The 18,683-nt window shown below is 46.1% G+C and overlaps 1 protein-coding gene across 1 annotated transcript; it reads right to left on the minus strand.

Moving 5' to 3' along the window:
• Positions 1–951: 951 nt before the first annotated feature.
• On the minus strand, positions 952–18,616 carry LOC310746787 (acyl-CoA (8-3)-desaturase-like). Its single transcript, XM_083580883.1, has 12 exons — positions 17,543–18,616; positions 12,050–12,160; positions 11,570–11,767; positions 11,062–11,163; positions 9,883–10,011; positions 9,382–9,442; positions 8,218–8,294; positions 5,998–6,095; positions 4,659–4,755; positions 2,599–2,678; positions 2,033–2,158; positions 952–1,136 (listed from the first exon to the last, which is right to left on the minus strand). The coding sequence occupies exons 1-12, from the start codon at positions 17,768–17,770 to the stop codon at positions 1,085–1,087; spliced, it is 1,359 nt and encodes a 452-aa protein (XP_083437009.1). The 5' UTR covers positions 17,771–18,616; the 3' UTR covers positions 952–1,084.
• Positions 18,617–18,683: the final 67 nt, after the last annotated feature.

Genomic DNA, 18,683 nt, shown 5'->3' on the forward strand with positions numbered 1-18,683 from the left:
TGGCCTGGTAGTTGTTCATTATGCAATATCAAGAAAGGGACACTGAGCCCACCTCTCCAGTGCACTAGAAACACATACATGGTCCACAATCCAGTTTAGGTAATTGGTGTGTAGTAGGTTTCCTATTGTGTAAACCAGGTGTTGAAAAAATGCATAAACCTTAAAGCAGAGGTGCAGAACGTTTTTTGGACCAGGAGCTACCTACTCATACAGGTACCGTATTTTTCGCCCTATAGGATGCACTTTTTCCCCTCCAAAAATGAAGGGGAAATGTGTGTGCGTCCTATGGGGCGAATGCAGGCTTTCGCTGAAGCCTGGAGAGCGAGAGGGGTTGGCGCGCACCGACCCCTCTCACTCTCCAGGCTTCAGGAAGCTCTCCGCAAGCAGTGGGAGAGCTGTGCGAAGTCGCGCGGCTCTCCCACCGCTTTGCGGAGAGCTGCCGGGACCCAGAAGCCTGGGGGGCGCTGAGCTGAGCTCCCCCCAGGCTTCAGGCTTCGTGCAGCTCTCGGCAAGCAGTGGGAGAGCTGTGCGAAGTCGCGCAGCTCTCCCACCGCTCTGCGGAGAGCTGCCTGTTCTGGGGGCTGGGGTCGGGGGAAGCTCGGGCTTCCCCCGCGCCTGGGGGGAGGAAATAAATTTCCCCCCCTTATTTCCCCCCCTCAAAAAAACTAGGTGCGCCCTATGGGACGAAAAATACGGTAAATGGCACATGACTGGTAACAATGGGCTTAAGCATACAGAATTTTTACCTGGATTGGGTCCTCAGAGAATCAGCATATGACATCTCATCATTCAGAGAAAAGAAGCCCTTTAAAAGAGTGCACAGTCTTTTCCTTCAGATGCATATACCCCCACCCTTTCTTCCTTTCACTGTATGGCAGCTCATTCAGGACCTCTGTTAACAACTTTTACTTCCAGGTTCAAAGGGAGATGTACAAAATGGGGAAAGCATGGTATCAGACATAAATTTTATTATAAATAGGAAACAATGAAACACTGGGAGCTGGAAAAACGTTCAAGGCAATCTGCTGGTATAAGGCATCTGTGGAGACATCGTGAATGAATCTGTTTTCTATAAAGCCAGTACTTATTTATGCAAATAGGCATCCAACCAGAGCTCTCCAGAATCCTTCAGGGAACTGCAGTAAGAGAAAGGTTGGGGTGGGAGAAAACTAATTAAGTGTTGTGGAAAAGAAAGGGTAAGATGCCCGAGATACAATCAAGTTAAATAGAGAGGCAGGAATCTGGGTAAAGATCAAGAAAGCAGAAATCTCTAACTCAGCAGTAGTCAACCTTTTTTTGCCACTAGAGCTGTATGCAATTCCCCAACTGGCCATGAGCCAGTGACGAGCCAGCTGCAAGAATGGTGAAAGGGGGTGCGGCGGCTACTTATTTTAATTTCAAAATTTACAAATCACCCTGTATTTAAAAAATACCTGAGGGATGTACAGGAATAGAAAGCACCACAAGTAATAAAAAACAAAGTTGGGAACCATGAAAGCAACCAGAATTAAATGCTGCAGAAATGACTAATTCAGGAAGGCCTGGGAAAAGGCTGCTGAAACAATGAAAACGATGCTTCCAAGTCATACTTTGTTGTGTTATTTCTGGAAATGCACCTTTTCCTTTAAAACAGTTGAGCAGTTTGTGCGGTGGCTGCTGGCCAGCCCCTGCCAATTGCTACCAGTTGTGTCTTCTGCGGGGGGGAGGCAGCCCTCTGCCACTGAGGGTGCTGCAGAAACAGAAATGGGTGCCCCAGTGTTTTGTCAAAACTTGGGAGACACTGGAGCAGACTGGAGCATTCTGGAAGCATTACAGCATTCTCCATCTGACTTGACAGCAGTGGCTTGGCAAAATATATGCAAAAGCAGTGCCAGTAAAATTTGATGAGAGCAGTGGGATGCTAAAAGCTGCTTGGCCGGTCTGATCATGCCACTGGTTTATCCACCCCTGCAGAAAATGAGAGTAAGCTGCCTTACTTCTCTTCCCACTGCACATCTGTATCTTTATGCCACATTTCTCCTTTGATACATACCGTAAAATATCTGCAAAGGCTGTCAGCAGGGGCTTGCACTTGTATTCAATGCCATGTTTGGCACACAGAGACTTCACCAGAGGGACCACCTTCCAGTAGTTGTGCCGGGGCATCGTAGGGAAGAGACTGGCGGGGAAAACCAAAACAATTCTGCCTCAAGTTCTGCTAATCACATTTGGTGTAGAAATCAGACAAGGCAGTCATCCAGAAAACCGAACAACAGAAAAATTGCTTCACATACTCAACATTTGTTCTTCCTACAGAGAATCACACAGCATGAAAAGCATTCCTAGGATGTGTTGGCTTGGATCCAAAGAAGTTTCACACAACTGGCTCAGCATGTCTACTTGCACAAGGCAACGCGCTGATTTCTCTTGTGTTCCCTTTCCCAGTGTAGCCTCTCCCAGCACGTCCTGATTCACACTATTCCAGAGAGTCCTGCATCCCTAGGGAGTTGCTTTTCAAGGGGCAGTAGGGTAAGAGCCAGAAAAGCCCCATTGTGTGAGCAGGGTTTCACTCACCTACATACAACCCAGAGAAAGCACTTCTTTGCAGTCCATACTTACTGGTGTTCAATCTGGAAATTCAAGTGCCCAGTAAACCAGTCGTTGAACCAGGAATGATCAACGTTACATGTCGCCTGGAGCTGAAATAACAAGTGGGTGGACGTTGAAGCACTTGACAGCTTTCTCTCTCTCCTGGTATGACGGCTATGGGTTGCATTCAGCCAAGTCATTGTGCAAGTAGAAGAACTTCTACTCAATGCAAAAGAACTTTCTCTCCCCCCACCACATCCCTCCCAATGCGCCCCGAGTTCCCCCTCAACCCTCAAGAGCAGATTTGGCAGTGGGGTACAGAGGGAGAAAGGGGCAGGGAAATGCTGTTGTGTGAGCAGAAGTTTTGCTTGCGCAACGACCTTGTTGGATTCAACCCTAAGTTACTACCAAATCCCTCCCATAGTTAGCAAAGTAGACTAGATGTCAGCACCACATTCTTGCAATCCTCACGTTACCAAAGAGCCTACAGTGGGTCCCATGTCTGCCATGTTGCCCATTCCCCACTTTTTACTGTTACAACCCTCAGACCCAACTAGAGACTGTTCTTCAGAAGGGAAGGGATGCTGTGGCCATCTGCTTCATTAGCCCTTCTGGGTTACTGGGGAGAACTGCTGCTACACTGTGATACTGTGGTGGGCAACTGTTATGGACAGTGGGAAATTTAGTGATGCTCCTCTCTGAAGCATGTTGGGATTCCAAGATTGATTGTGAGGAGCAAAGAAGGTGGGTTTGTCTTGTTTCACTTGATTCTTTTTGGCAGCTTTCACTCCAGTCCTAGCAGGAGCCAGGAGATGCCCTGCTCTGGTCCCAAGAAGGCTCACCCTCTCATTTTGGGTGATTGTCAAGTGACGACAGAATACTGATGATAAGAACACAATGACACAAATGTGTTTGTGAGTGTTGCAACGCCAGCATTTGCTGAAGTGAGCAGTCACAGTATGTGGAAAGATTAGATTACTTTTTAAAACAAACAGGACTACAGCTGGGTCCTAATTCTACCGGGGGGGCAGAATGAAAAGCCATTTTTTAAATTTGTCAGCCTAATACATTGTTTCTCCCCCTTATTAAAAAGAGCTTATTTGATTGTTACAGCACAATCAACAATGATTTTTATGTTATGTATCTGTGTTTTTCTATTGTAAGCTGCTCTGTGATCCTCTGTGAACATCTTCTCTAGATGTTCCTCAATCTCTCAAGGGTATGTTTCTGGTCCCTCTTGCTACCAGCTACTCTCCACGCTCTTTGTTTCCTTCTGCTTGCTTCTTAAATACTTGCAGGGTTCGTTCTGCCTCCCCTCTGCCCCTAAACCATAGTCTAAGCCCAGGGATGGGGAACCTGTAACCCCTCCAGATGTTGCCGGACTACAACTAACATCATTCCTGACCAGTGGCCAAGAAGGCTAACGCTGGTAGGAGTTGGAGGGCAGGCCCACACCATACATTTAAAGCACACCCAAGGCATATAGCATCATCCAAAGACTCATGAGAACTGAAATTTGCTAAGGCTGACATTAAGGAGGAAGGATTACCGTTCCCAGGATACTTTGGGGGGAGTCATGGGTTTTAAATGTGCATTGGATGTGCTTTAATGTATGATGTGAATCTGCCCAGTCTGGTGACACCTGGAAGGACCATGGATTCCCCATCCCCAGAATCAACTTGCTCCTTGTTGCTCTCTCCTGCTTCTTTACCGCCCCCGTCAACTCACTGAAAGAACTGCATCTTTGCTGCATCTCCAGCTCCCATGATTCCCTAGTCTAGTTGAGTCCACTAAGCAGCAGTGGGGAACCTGTGACCCCACCAGATGTTGTTGAACTACAACTCCCATGAGCCTTAGCCAGCATGGACAGTGCTAATGACAGTCCAGCAGCATCTGAACGGCTACAAGACGCCACCCCTGCGCTAATGCCTCCTTATCTGAACTCATGTCTGCTTTTCCTCCAGTTTCCTGATAAACACCCAGGGCAGCATCTTGGTCAACTTGAATTAGAACCCAGAATGATCTTTTGAGAGGATATAGAGCAGTCCCATGTATAGCCATACAGTTGCTAGAGTAAAAAAAAAAATTACCTGGATGGACACCCAGTCCAAATTCTTGTCATAATCTATAGTCATGGGTATGTGATTCATTTGGGAGACCCAGACAAACCAGGAGCTTTCCAACATCCTGCATGGGGAAATAGAGTAGTAATACAGTAGAAAGCGTAATTCACTAATCCAATCATATTGGGAAAATGCTTTTTTTTTAAAGCCTTGTGTGAAATCTGGTGTCTTGCAGAAAAATCTGAGTCCCTGAAAACATCACACTCATTTTTCTGTGTTTTCAAACTGAACTGAAAAGGTGGCTTTCACATTATTTTATTTATAAAGCCACAAGCAGAAAAAACTAAAAGTGAATAGACGGTCCCATAGCAGCAAGCAAACCTTTCCCATCTCTGCTCATCTCATAATTGCAATGCAGCTCTGAACTCTCTTCCCATTCTGTCATTTTTAGGAAAGACAATCTTCAGCAGATAATGTGAGCAACTCAGCAGAAAACATTGCAAGCAGAACTTCCTGACCCCGCCCTCCAAAATAACCCCAGTAAGGCACAGTCAGACACAGAAAAGTGTTCATCACCAGAGGAATGGAATCCAATCAGCCCTGCTGGCATCCTTGGCTATTTTAAATGTCGGGCTGAGCTTACTAAGCTCTCTCAGAGTCTCAGTATTTAACTTTTTACTTGTAATATGCCAAGAGAAAGCCATTTCTTTTAGAAAATTACAGTAACTTACAACCAACTTTGAAAATTCATTTTAATCAAAGGACCAGATAGGAAACATAATATTCAATAAAACAAGGCGTTTGCAGGCTTTTTCAATGGTGTTTCAAATATATGCAATTTCACTTAAACCCACAGTGCCTTGGAACATAAATTAGGAGTTGCCTGTATACAAAACAAAAGGTTTGGGGTGTGTGTGTCATATGTTTGTTTGGCTTGCCTTGTGGCCTCAGTGCACATAGGGACAGCTTCAAAAATAAGGAGCATCCTGTGCACATTTGTATTTCAATAAAGGCCTATCTTTTCACTGGGAGCCTGCATCCTTATCCTGGGTGCCTGGGAAGGATACCTCCTGTCTAGGAACCTCTTTTTGAATTTCTCCAACACCAGTTCTGGGGATGCTTCTAATACTTGTCTTGCTATTTTGCAGACTTCTTGTAGGACTGAAGTCCACAAAGGGTTGAATTTTGGGGCATTTCCACCACAGAAATATAGATGGCCAACCAAGCCAGCTGAAGTTGGTCATGGTGAAGTCCAATTCAACTAAAAGGATAAGTCAGCCAACGCAAGCTCAAGTCCCATTGCTTTCACTAAGGCAGCTTTGAGTAAATTTAGTTGAATCGGGAGGGGTTTTGTGCTGTACAATACCTGACCAAGAAGAAGAATATAAGAAGACTCTTTATTTCTAGAAAACACCCGTAGACGATGAAGAATCGGATGAAGAAGCTCAGCATGCAGGCAATATCCTAACAAAAGGAAGAAGCTGTCAGAATGGAGAAAGCATAGTTCACATTGTTATTGTCCCCTACAATCCTTTACCCCAGAGGTGCAACAGAAAGTTTTGCTGATAGGCCTTGTGGTTGAAACAAGGCTGTGATTGAAGTACTCAAGCTAACATAACATAATGTCATTTAACCAATGTTGAGCAGAAACTGCTTTTTTTTGTTTAAAGAAACTTTATCAATTTTTAAAATAAAGATAAATATAGATGAAATACAAACATCATAAAAAATATTGATACAAAAAGAAAACAAAGGAGAATGAGAATAGATAGAATGGAGGGGAAGGAAAGGGAAGATAATACCCTACATTAATTCATGCAATGTATCCTTTTTATAATCACAATCCAAGGCATTGAGATATCTCTTTATCCCAATCTTCTAAAATATATCCTCCCCACAAACTTACCGTATTTTTCGCACCATAGGACGCACTTTTCCCCTCCTAAAAAGCAAGGGAAAATGTGTGTGCGTCCTATGGAGCGAATGCAGGGGGGAGGCAGGCAGGAAAAGCCCCCAAGAGCTGCACACAAGCTCCGTGCGCTCTTGCGGGCTTTTCCACAGGAGGGAGAAAGGACTGACTGGCCGCATCAGTCCCTTCTCCTACCTCCCAGAAAAGCCAGGGGAAGCCGCGATCTCTTTAAAGGAGTTGCGCGGCTTCTGCCGGTTTTGCGGGAGGTGGGTGAATCCCCCCACCTCACAGTAAAGCCAGGAAAGCCCTGCGCAGCGTCTCCCGGCAAGGAGAGGCTGCACGGGGCTATGGAGTCTTTAGCCCCACGCAGCCTCTCCCGGGAGGGAGAGGCTGCGCGGGGCTAAAGGGGAAGGCAAAACAGCGAGCGGGATCCATCCCGCTTGCTGCTTTGGCTTGCTCCATAGCTGCGCGCAACCCCTCCGGCAAGGAGAGGCTGCACGGGGCTATGGAGTCTTTAGTCGCATGCAGCCTTTCCTGGCAAGGAGAGGCTGCACGGGGCTAAGGGGAAGCCAAAACAGCCAGCGGGATCCATCCTGCTTGCTGCTTTGGCTTGCTCCATAGCTGCGCGCAACCCCTCCGGCAAGGAGAGGCTGCACGGGGCTATGGAGTCTTTAGCCCCACGCAGCCTCTCCCGGGAGGGAGAGGCTGCACAGGGCTAAGGGGGAAGGCAAAACAGCGAGCGGGATCCATCCTGCTCGCTGCCTTGGCTTGTGCCATAGCCGTGCGCAACCGCTCCGGCAGGGAGAGGTTGTGCGCAGCCTGTACGCTGCTCTTTGGGGCTGGGGGGAAATTTTTTTTTCTTGATTTCCCCCCCTAAAAACTGGGTGCGCCCTATGGTCCGGTGCGCCCTATGGTGCGAAAAATACGGTAATTGAATTATTGGGGGTCTATTGTCTATACAGTATATATAGACAGGGTCTATTGTCAAAAGTACAGTGGTACCTGGGGTTAAGAACTTAATTTGTTCTGGAGGTCCGTTCTTAACCTGAAACTGTTCTTAACCTGAGGTACCACTTTAGCTAATGGGGCCTCCCACCGCCACGCGATTTCTGCTCTCATCCTGAAGCAAAGTTCTTAACCCGAGGTACTATTTCTGGGTTAGCAGAGTCTGTAACCTGAAGCATCTGTAACCCAAGGTACCACTGTATAGACCAAATAGCATAAAAATGATCTTATTTAGATTCTCCTCTACTCACTTTTCTTTGAAATGTGAGATGCACAGAGAGAGCTAGATCCCACAGTCTACCATACCAATAATCAACTGAAGGATGTGAGCAAGATTTCCATTGACTAACTATTGAGTTTCTTGACATTGTTAGTAACAGAAAGACCAGTGTCTTATAAGATACTCTGGGATTTGTATTCCTTTCTATTGAAAGCAAGGCCAAGACTGGATCTAGCATTAGTGATTGCTCTATAATTTGAGAGATAATGGTCATAATATTTTTTTATTTATATGCTGCTCATCTGACTGGGATGCTCCAGCCATTCTGAGCGGCTACCAACAAAATATTAAAACACAAAATGCCTCAGAACACCCAAGAAGCCAGCCAGCCAGGAATAGGAGTGAGGGCTCTTCTGTTGCTTCATCTGTAACTCAGATAATGCAATACTTACCACCCAGTAATTCTTCTTGAAAGCAATGTAGAAGGTGTGATATTGGAAGAAGGTAGGGAACAACAGTGGAGGCAACGCTGATGAAGATAGCAAAAGAAAGATGCCTTAGCCACATAATTAAAATACAAAATATGTAAAATAAACCAGATGTACTGGGAAGAAGATAGTGCAAGCTGATAATCTAGGTGTGGCTACTGAAGAATGCCTTAAGTTTCACTACAGTTAAAAGTAACTGGGTACAGGATATTATGGACTGCGGGCTGGATCTGGACTAACGGTTCTCGCAGAGATCAAAGCGGCTTAAACTTAGTCAATACTAACTTGTCCCATTGATTTGAATGGAACTAAGCCACCATTAATTTAGTCTGGATCCAACCATATGATCCCATTAACTGGGAAGACGAACTCATTCCCTTGCTCTGGCACAGGGATTCCCCTACAGTCTGTCCTGTGCTTCCAAGCTCCACTGTAGCATAATGGTGGCCTACAAGGTGTTAGGGTCCAGGTATGGCATGCAAATACACATTACAGGGGTGAAACACTGCTCTGGCAGGAACTTCTATCAACAGGGAATATGAGAATGCTGTGGAGTGACGGTTCAAGTAGAACAGAGGTGCACAGCACTGTCCACCTGCTGGGCACAGGGTTTTTGCAGATGTAGCCGCTACACACTATCATGTGCCCATGACTACGATGGTATCATTATAATTCACCATAAGCCAACGGACTCCACTAACTCCCATGGCATTGCAGGAAGTTAGTCATACTTCCATATGAACCTACCCAGACCCTGAATTATCTTCTGAGGCCCTCCTTCGTTTGCCTCCTCCTCAAGAAGTCCGGAGGGTGGCAACACAAGAACGGGCCTTCTCTGCAGTGGCTCCCTGTCTGTGGAATGCTCTCCCCAGGGAAGTTCACCTGGCGCCTTCATTTTACACCTTTAGGCGCCAGGCAAAAAACATTCCTTTTTAACCAGGCCTTTGGTTGACCTGATTGACATCCCGATACCCTTTTAAAATGTGGCTCTTTTGGGGGGGTGTTACTGGGTTATTGTTTTTATTTTTATTTTATATATTGTGATCTTTTCTTACCGTATACCCAGCAGCCCTGAGACTGCTGGGTATAGGGTGGTATATAAATTCAAACAAGAACAACAACACTTACTGAAGGAGAAGTACTTGTGCTGGTGGTTGTAAGGCATATACTTTGTCTTCTTTACCCCAAGCTGTGAAAGCAAATCAGTCACATTCTGATAAAAATGGCCCTACAGAAGGGGGAGCCTGCAACTCCTCGTATGTTGCCGTCCTGTAATTTTCATTGCCATTGGCCATATTGACTGGGGCTGATGAGAGCTGGAGTCCAACAACATGTGAATGGCCACAAGTTCCCCATCCCAGCCATACAGGCACCTTGCCACTTCCCTGAATGCAACCATATCATTATTACATACATAGACTTCTTGCCAGTCAACATAAATTTAGTTCCCTGGATTCCCAACCCCACCCCAAAATATTAAGTGGCATGTATTATTTGTTGGTGTGGGTTTTTTTTAAGGTAGAAATCTGGCGACCAAACATACAGCTATACTACAAATAGGTAGCGCATAGGAACAGATAGGAAGCATTCATTGTTTTCTGAAGGGCATGAGAGCAACATGAAACTTGCCTCCACAGAGAGGGTCTTCCCCAAAGCAAACAAGGCAGGGTGCATGTCGATGTCCGGGTCCTTGCTGTGGCAATTGGGTTTTGCGTGATGTTGTGAGTGCAGGAGAGTCCACCAGTTGGCCGATGCCCCCTGTTGAAAGGAAGGTCAGAGAAGAAGTCAAATCTACAGCACAGCTAAAGGTAAAAAACCAAGGAGATCACTGCACTGTAGATTTTGTTGATATTTTCACCCCCTCCCATTGCAAGAATCTCCTGATCTGATGTTTTGAGAAAGGAGGGGGCGGAAACTGCTCTTCTACTCTTCCGCTCCTGACTGACTGCCTGACTCTGTGTGGAGACAGTCTTATATATGTAGTGACTAGATGGCTGAGTGGGAGATGTTACACTCATGCAAGCCAGTAGTTCTTTAGTTTGTAGTAGCTATCAGAAATAAAAGGAGTTATGCTTCACAGCTAGCTTCCGCGTTATTTATACTCTGCATGAGTCTGGTGCTCACAATGCACAGCTGTGAGTCCAGTGCACTGAGACCTGTTTTCCAGGATTGGAAGGCCTCTGAAAGTGTTCCAGTCGCCTAGCCCAGTCAGGGAAGAACCAGTTATTGAGCCCAGTTGCTGCACATCGGCTGAAAGGCGTACTGACAGATTTAGGCCACATTAAGAGTCAGTCCCTCTTCGTAGGAAGTCCTAGGAACTCTGGTCCTGTCGAGGGGAGCAGGGAGACTAATAAGAGGATTCTAGGCACCTTTGCTGCAGCACACAGGGTTCATTTAGACAGCAGTGAGGAACGTGTGGTCCTTCTGATGCTGTTGGAACTGCAATTCCCCTGAGTTCCAGCCAGCACAGCCAATGGTCAGGGAAGGGGGCAGTGGTAGCCCAGTAACAGCTGAAGGCCAAAAGTTCCCCATCCCGGCTTTAGGGGAAGCCAAGACAGTTCCTCTGGTATAAAACTGATTTGTTTGTAGTATATATGCACCCACCATGCAATGGGAGGGCTGTGGGAAGGCTTTTGGGAACAAAAATCCACAAAGAACTAGAACGTTTCCCCCCCCCACACACACCTTTTAGTGTATTATGCACATTGTCCAAAAATATGGTAGCTTGATTTTCAGATAATCAATCCAGATCTCTTACCCTTCCCACCCCTCTCAAAAAAATAAAAGTTTTCAAAAACAAGTACTTACAAGAAGATGGCACATCACAAATTTGTGAAGCAGGTGGTTCCACTTGGGCTTCTGGAAGACGGAAAGGTGCCCCAAATCATGTTGGAACCATGAAGCCTGGATCTGGAAGGCAAAGGAGATTGCTTAGAACAATGGCCTGCCTATCATTTGAACGGCTTTTGGGGTCCCTTCGGCATCATTTAATTCAAAAGAAGCCATCATGTCATTGCATGTGGTAGCTCTAGAGTAATCTGTGTGCCATGCATACTACATGGGTAAATGCAGGCATGAATTTCTGAATAATACCCATACAACTCATAAATCGCCGAGGATAAACAAACGTCTCACTGCAAAGGACTGGCATTGCACCCATTAACGCTGGGAGCGACAAAAATCCCAGTGATAAAGATGACCTCCAGAATGAGCACTGGCTTCACCAGGGTAGTAGAAGATGACCAAGGAAGCTGGTTTCAGGTGCTTAGAACAGAAGGCCAGCCTTTGGCTTTATTCACGGAGCAAGACAACTTACGTGGGACATTGTGCAAAGTGCCACAGAGACAGTGAAGGGCAGTAAAGAGGTTCCAAAATACAAGAAGGTGAGCCAGGACGCAGCATCCAAGAGCAGGATGTGAAGGAACACCGCCATGAAAAAGTAAGTGTTGGGCTTCAGGAGTCCCATCTTCTCTATAGTGGTGCGCAGCTCACGGAAATCCATGATGAGTGATTCCTGTGTAGAAGAAATTTAAAAATGACAGCTGCCTCTACTCTAGGAAATGTTGGAGTAGCCTGTGCTCTTAGGAGCAGCAAGGGGAGGGTGTGACCAGAGTTTTAATGTCTAATTCTGCTCAGGGCTTCTCCCCTTCTATCAGCCCGTTGCCACCATTTACAGGTTCAGACCAGCGCATGGCATCCTCCTTTAAGCACTCCAGAATGCACGTAACATGTACGGAGGGAAACCTTACTTCTTCTTGGGTTCACATCTCACACCCAGGGGTTAGGAGAGACTTACATTTTTGCTGGGTCCCAAACTGGATTGATCTGGTGCCAACTCCCCAATCAGTAGCGGGTTCAAATACTTCTTCACCAATGACTTGTCGACATGGAAAGCTTCAAAGGCATCCTACAAGTCCACAGGGGGAAAAGAAGGGAAGGCAAAACCAATACCAGGAAATATTGAGTGAGGCCACTGTGTGCCCTTCTCCCCGGTGCTGCTACCAGCCCCCCAATTTCTCTGGCAATGTTCCTCTTAAAGGAATGTGCGGGTTTATCAAAAGTAAAACAACAGATGAGGAGTTTGTGGGGTAACTAGCAGACGGGTGGTGTGTATTGAGCTCATCCTCAACCATCTGTTGAGGATGCCCTAGCTCTGGACTGAGCAGGGAGTTGGAATACACGAGCCTACAAGACACAGACACACACACACAGACAATGTGATTCTATGAAAAGGCGACTCAATCATGAAACAGCAGAAAGTTGACGGAAGTAAAACAAAGGAAGTTCTCTTACACTGGCGGTCTGATTCAGTTGGTTAGAACATGGTGCTGATAACACCAAGGTTGCAGGTTTGATCCCCAATGGAACAACTGTATATTCCTGCATTGCAGGGGGTTGGACTAGATGATCCTCAGGGTCCCTTCCAACTCTATGATTCTATGAATTCTATGAGATCCTTGGTCCATTTAGCTCAGCAGAGCCAACTCATTCTAGCTTTGCTCCCATTCTTTTCCCTGCAGAGTTCTACAAGGACAACAGAAATGGAGGAGGAAGAGGAGGAAGTTGACAAACCTGGACCAGCCGCAGGAAAGAAAGGCAGGCTGGGGGCAACTGGCTGGGGGCAGACTTAGACTGGTAGGCCAGTGCACTAGCTGCTCTAATGGGCCAGCACTTACAGATTGCTTCCCACTGAAAATCCTGAAGCAATTTACACACATTAAACAATATAAAGTAACTGTACAAAACAAATGTGCAATTACTTTTAATAAATTGTACTAAATAAAATGAATTTAACAATACAATACAATATCACTGGCTGTTGCCCAAATGCCCAGGAAAACAAAAATGTATTTGCCTGGCGGCAAAGTAGTAAGAAGCTGGGTGCAGCGCAGGCCTCCCAAGGGAAAGCACTCCCCCTATGAGAACTAACCTCTGAATAGACAGGCATAGGATTGCGCAGTTGAGTTTCATGCGCAATAACATGTATAAATAGCTCTAGGTTACCGTTTGCTTTTATTGAAGGCTCAGTCATTTCGAAATATCAGTAAACATCTTGTTGTGCAAAAGGAATTTGTCACAGTGCATTTCAAGTTCTGTCGTTACGCAGGTGTGAAAAACTGGAAGAGGGCAAAGCAGGGATTTCCACTTCTCCACATTCCCCCCCCCCACCCAAAAAAGATGAAGATGCAGCTTCAAGGTGGGTGTTTCGGGTGAATAATCTCCCTTTGGGGCTAGCAATTCATTGCAAAACTTGTGAACGATGACAGCTGTCAGGCAAGGTATGCATGAACCTATCATTTGAATGCAGTTAATGAGCATCTACAAATATGAGCAGGCGAAGGAGACGCTAAAAGAACTAGAGTTGAACTCATGGGAAGGAATAGGGCAGTCTGGAGATACCGCAAATGTATGGCTGGGCAGGGAACCTGTTCTTCAAATAAAGACAGTGAAAAAAATAAAGGGATGAATAGCTAGAAGGAAAGCTTGAGAAATATATTAAAAATTTGGACTGGGAGGAACAGTAGAAACGCTGATATCTATTAATTAGCTCAAAAGTAAATGGCTGAAATCATGAGACAGAGACATTTGGAATTACACCTGACTGTCCTATGCTGCCTATACTCTTGTTTAAATTCCATGTTTATTGAAACTGCTGAGATCAGGATGTTTACTGCTTTACTTTGAGTCAGGCGGGCTAAAGCACAGAATGAGCTCAGGCTTACAAAAGAGATTAAAATTAATTTTTAGAGCTTTATTTGGCTATGTTTGAAACATGAGGAAGAACAAGCAAGTAGCAGGTCTTCTGCACGGAGAAATGCTATTGAGTGACAGAGAGAAGGCAGAAATGCTCAACATCTACTTTGCCTCTGTCTTTACCCAAAAGTAAAGCAGTGCCCAACCTGGTAATAACAAAATAAATTATAAAAGGATGGAGCTGCAGCTCAAGATAGGAAGAGAGAACTCTGGGCTACTTTAAATGAATTCAAATCCCCAGGGCCTGATGAGCTGCATGCAAGGGTACTAACGGAGCTTGTGGATGCAATCCCAGAGCCTCTGTCTATAATCTTTCAGAATTATCAGAAGTCCCTGCTGACTGAAGGCAGGCAAATATTATTCCCCATCTTCAAAAGGCAGGGGGGCAGGGAGAGAAGACCCAGAGAAGACCACTGAGTTTGACAGCGATAGCAGGGAAGGTCCTTGAACATATAATTAAATGGTCGGTCTGTGAGCGCTTAGAAAAGGATGCTGTGATTACCAAGAAGCAACACAGGATTAGTTCTTCGAAATGGGATTAACACAATCCCATTTGTGTAATGGGAAATTAGTCATGGACATGAACGAGCATTTCCCCAGTCTGATCATGTGCCTACATGTGCTTTCAACTCAATCCTTAGTTTATGAAAGGGACAAATTAGTAGAGGCATTATAAATCTCGCCTCCTCTGCAATTCATAGGCAAGTAAATTAGAAAAGGATGCTGTGATGGTGATGATGATGACAATTGTGTGCAGAGGAGGGCAACCAAGATGATCAAGGGTCTGGAAACCAAGCCTTATGTGGAATGGTTGAGGGAGTTGGGTACGTTTAGCCAGAAGAAGGGGAGTCTGAGAGGAGAAATGATAGCCCCCTTCAAATATCTAAAGGGCTGTTACATTGAAGATGAAGCAAGCTTGTTTTCTCTTGCTCTGGAGAGTAGGACCTGAAGCAATGGATTCAAGTTGAAAGGAGATTCCAACTAAACTTACTGATGGGAAGAGATGCTTGACTCCCTTTGAAGGTGGTGGACTCTCCTTCCTTGGAGGTTTCTGAGCAGAGGTGGGATGGCCAACTGCCATGGATGCTGTAGCTGAGATTCCTACATAGCAGGAGGTTGGACTAGATGACTCTTGGGGGTCCCTTCTAAAACTACAATTTTATGAACGCCTTATAGGGCGAAAAATATGGTAGTTTGTTCCAGAGGAGGCATATGGTTGGCTGGAGTCCCTAAGTTAGTGGAACTCAAGTCCCATCGATTTCAATGGGAACCATGCCCATATTCCCCTTAAACCCAAACTCAGAAATGAAAAAAGCAGAAGGTAGCAGGGAAAGAAAGGGAGAAAGCCCTTTGCGAGAGGCTTAATAATGCAGCTTATAAACCATACATTTGAAGCACTCCCCCACCCCCAAAGGATCCTGGAAACTGTAGTTTAGCCCTCACAGAGCTACAATTCCCAGTACCCTGAACAAAGTACTGTTTCCAGGATTTTGGGGCGGGGCTTTAAATGTATGGTGTGTATGCAGCCTTTGATAGTCTCACACTTCCTTATAGAAAAATGAGTTCTTACAAGTCAGTGCTTGCCATAACAAAAAGAAAAAACTTTGGAAGTGGCTTGGGAAATACCTCCACAGGTTTGGTGGAGGCCAGTGGGTGCCCTGACTAACTGATATATTATTTTGGGGCGGGGACAGGGGTTGGAACTAAAGCAAATAAATAAAAAACAATTCTATACAAAGTTGTTGTTTGGGCTTAAAAAAAAACCTTTCTAGTAAGACTGTGGTTCTCAAAACCTGGCTGATGTAGCTTGAGAAAACTTTGGCATTAGGAACCATTTGGATTCTTCCTTGAAATAATTTCTGGAATGTGATAGTCACGGGGGTACGGGGGAGGTAGAGAGAACAAACTGGATTGTGCTTGTGGCAGGATTAATTTGCAGAGCATTTTAAGTGCTGAGCAGCCACTCCTGCTGTGAAGAATGGTGACGTGGGAGCCTATTGTTAGAGAGGGCGAGGAAGGCAGCTGCTTTAGGGGGCGTTGTTGAAAGTTAGGAAATTGTCCATTATTTTGGATTTGCAAAATTTGTTAACACTTCAGGGAACTTTGGTGCGTGCTTTTGCAGGGAGATTACTTCAAGTTGAATTTCTAGATCCTGTTGGACACAACCCAACCACAAATTAAGAGTAAATTACAAGGCTGCTGAACTCTAGTTTTTTGACAAGGAAAAGAGAAAATACCCAATTTCATGTTAGCTTGCTCCAGGGTCATTAGGATCATGTCCTTTGAAACAACATGCATGACTCACAACTGCAATTTGCAGCATCATTCCAGGACTCATTTTCAGCAGAGCAAAAGAGCTTCCTCTAGCCCTAAAATGCTATAGAATGTGTTGCACTTCAGATGTTCAGATGCTGCAGCTCAGCATCCCTAGCCAAGGTGTGTAAGGCTGAAGGGAGTTAGGAGTCCACCACATCTGGAGGGTGACAGCAGTGTGGCTTTATTAAAAGCAAACTGGCCAACGCCCAGAGCCCCACTCATTATGGGGCCACAAAAGTTCTCCTTTATAGGCAGTCTGCCATGTCTTTATCTCAGCAGCATTGCAGGCAAGCAATCCTCTCCTCATAAAAATGCAATCTGAGGGCCATCTGCTCCCTGTTAAACCAACCTCATCCACATCAGTAGCGAATATCAGCAGACATAATTGCCCAAGCAGCATCATGGGACAACGGAAAACCAAGTATGCCTAGATCTAAACGACAACTCCCAAACAGAATTCTCACATTACTGCTCAACTAGTGGGCAGATTTAAGCAAACAGTACAGTCTAAAGGCAGATTCATATTTGATATTTAATCTTTGACTAAAATGGGAGATACTGAGATGATGCCCTTTAAAAGGGCTGCAAAGATGGATCCTTGCATCTTGAGGGAAACATTGGTTCAACAGAGCTGCTGACTTTGAGGTCAGGAGTATGTTTCGATTATACAATCACCCTCAGGAAAAATGTACAGCTTTGGCAGCCTATCAATTTATTCATAAATATAATATTCTAGGCATTTACAACAATTTATGCTTATGACCTCACATTATTCTCACTGTATCTGCAACTTTTGCATCAGGTGAGAAGTCATTTTAAAAGTTCAAAATGATATATATATTACGTATAATCTGTGTTTTTCTATGTTACAAGGATGCATAATAGGATTTAGGACTGATTTCTCCTCAGCATGAAACTGGGATAATTTTTAATTACAGTGCCTTGACTAAGGAATTTACTGCCAACGAGATAGTACTTTAATTAGGTTACTAGAGAATTGACTCCTAAATGATTTATCACCATACCATACTGTTATTTATCGACGAACGGACTATCAGCCGTTCACCATATGTCCCTCAGACCTTAATCTGAGGCGCTCAGATTCAGAACAGAGCAGAACAGAGGAATGGACTGACATGCAATTTTACGGGGCAGCTTAGTTATCTCTCCTCCATCACCTCCTTCACACTTTTCACACGACCCCCAACCCTCATCTCACCGTCACGTCCTCCCCAAAGTGGCTCATCAGGATCCGGGAGCCCCCGGGGTGTCTCTGGCAGAAGCTGCGGACGTCGTACACTTTCCTGCCGACCACCAGCCAATTCTCTCGCCCCGGGGCTCCTTGCTTGGTGTGGGCCTGGATTTCGTCCCAGGTGAAGAGCCGCGTGGCCGAAGAGGGCGGCCGGTGCGGGACCAATTCCACGCTGGACTTCTGCTGCGGAGCCATCCCGTTCTCCGACGCCACCTGCTCAGCAGCCTCCCGCCCGCGCCGCCAAGCGCAACTCAGCCATGCCGCTTCTCCCGCGGCGGTAAGGGGTAAGGAGGCCCGGCCTCCTCCACGTGCGATTGGCTCGTTGCTCCGTCGGACATGCCCCCTGAACCCGACTATTGGCTGGCAGCGAACAAGCTCGGAGGCGGTTTTGTGGCGGAGCGGAGGAAGACTTGGCGCGGTTTGCAAGTCGTGGGGTGTGCACGGGCGCGCCTTCCTTCTGGTTGCAGCCCTGGAGCGAGTCCCGCTGCGGGTTTTGAGGAGACGCCAGCAAACTCCGGCCGCTGAAGGTCCGGCCTTGGGTTCTCTTTGCCAGGCGAAGCCGGGCTCGAGTCCTGCCTGGCTCTGGCGATAAAAACGCAGCCTCAATCGAGAGGCGGCGAGATGCACATTCGGGTGCGAGCGGCTCTGGGCCAGCGCCTTGCCCAGAGGAGGTAGCCGCGGCCTCTGCCCCGGGCTAAGCTTTTCTCCCAGGACGGGGTGCCTGGGCGTAACCCCCCACAGATCAAATAAAACAATAGAAATACTTAATTGACCAGTCACGTTGGTTCTGCTCCCCCAATAACAAAAGTCCTGACCCCCCCCAACAACCTCCCACCCCTAACAAAAATCACCCTGGCAAGCTAAAGTCTAGCTGTTCACTTTCCCGCTCTTGGGGTGACACCAGGGATGATTGCTGCTCCCCAGCAAGTAAGCAAGAGGACCACCTCCTCTGCTCCCACTTCCTCACTACCAGAGCACGAAGCATGTGAGAGGATGCCACTGGGCCTTGCATGAAGGAGGAGGAGAAGACGATGGTGAGTTGGGTGGGTGGGTGGGTGTTAGGCTATATACTTGAGTCCCTTTTAATTCCTGAATCCAGCAAGGATTC

Source organism: Podarcis filfolensis (genome assembly GCF_964270895.1).
Source record: "Podarcis filfolensis genome assembly, chromosome: 1".
Lineage (NCBI taxonomy): Eukaryota > Metazoa > Chordata > Lepidosauria > Squamata > Lacertidae > Podarcis > Podarcis filfolensis.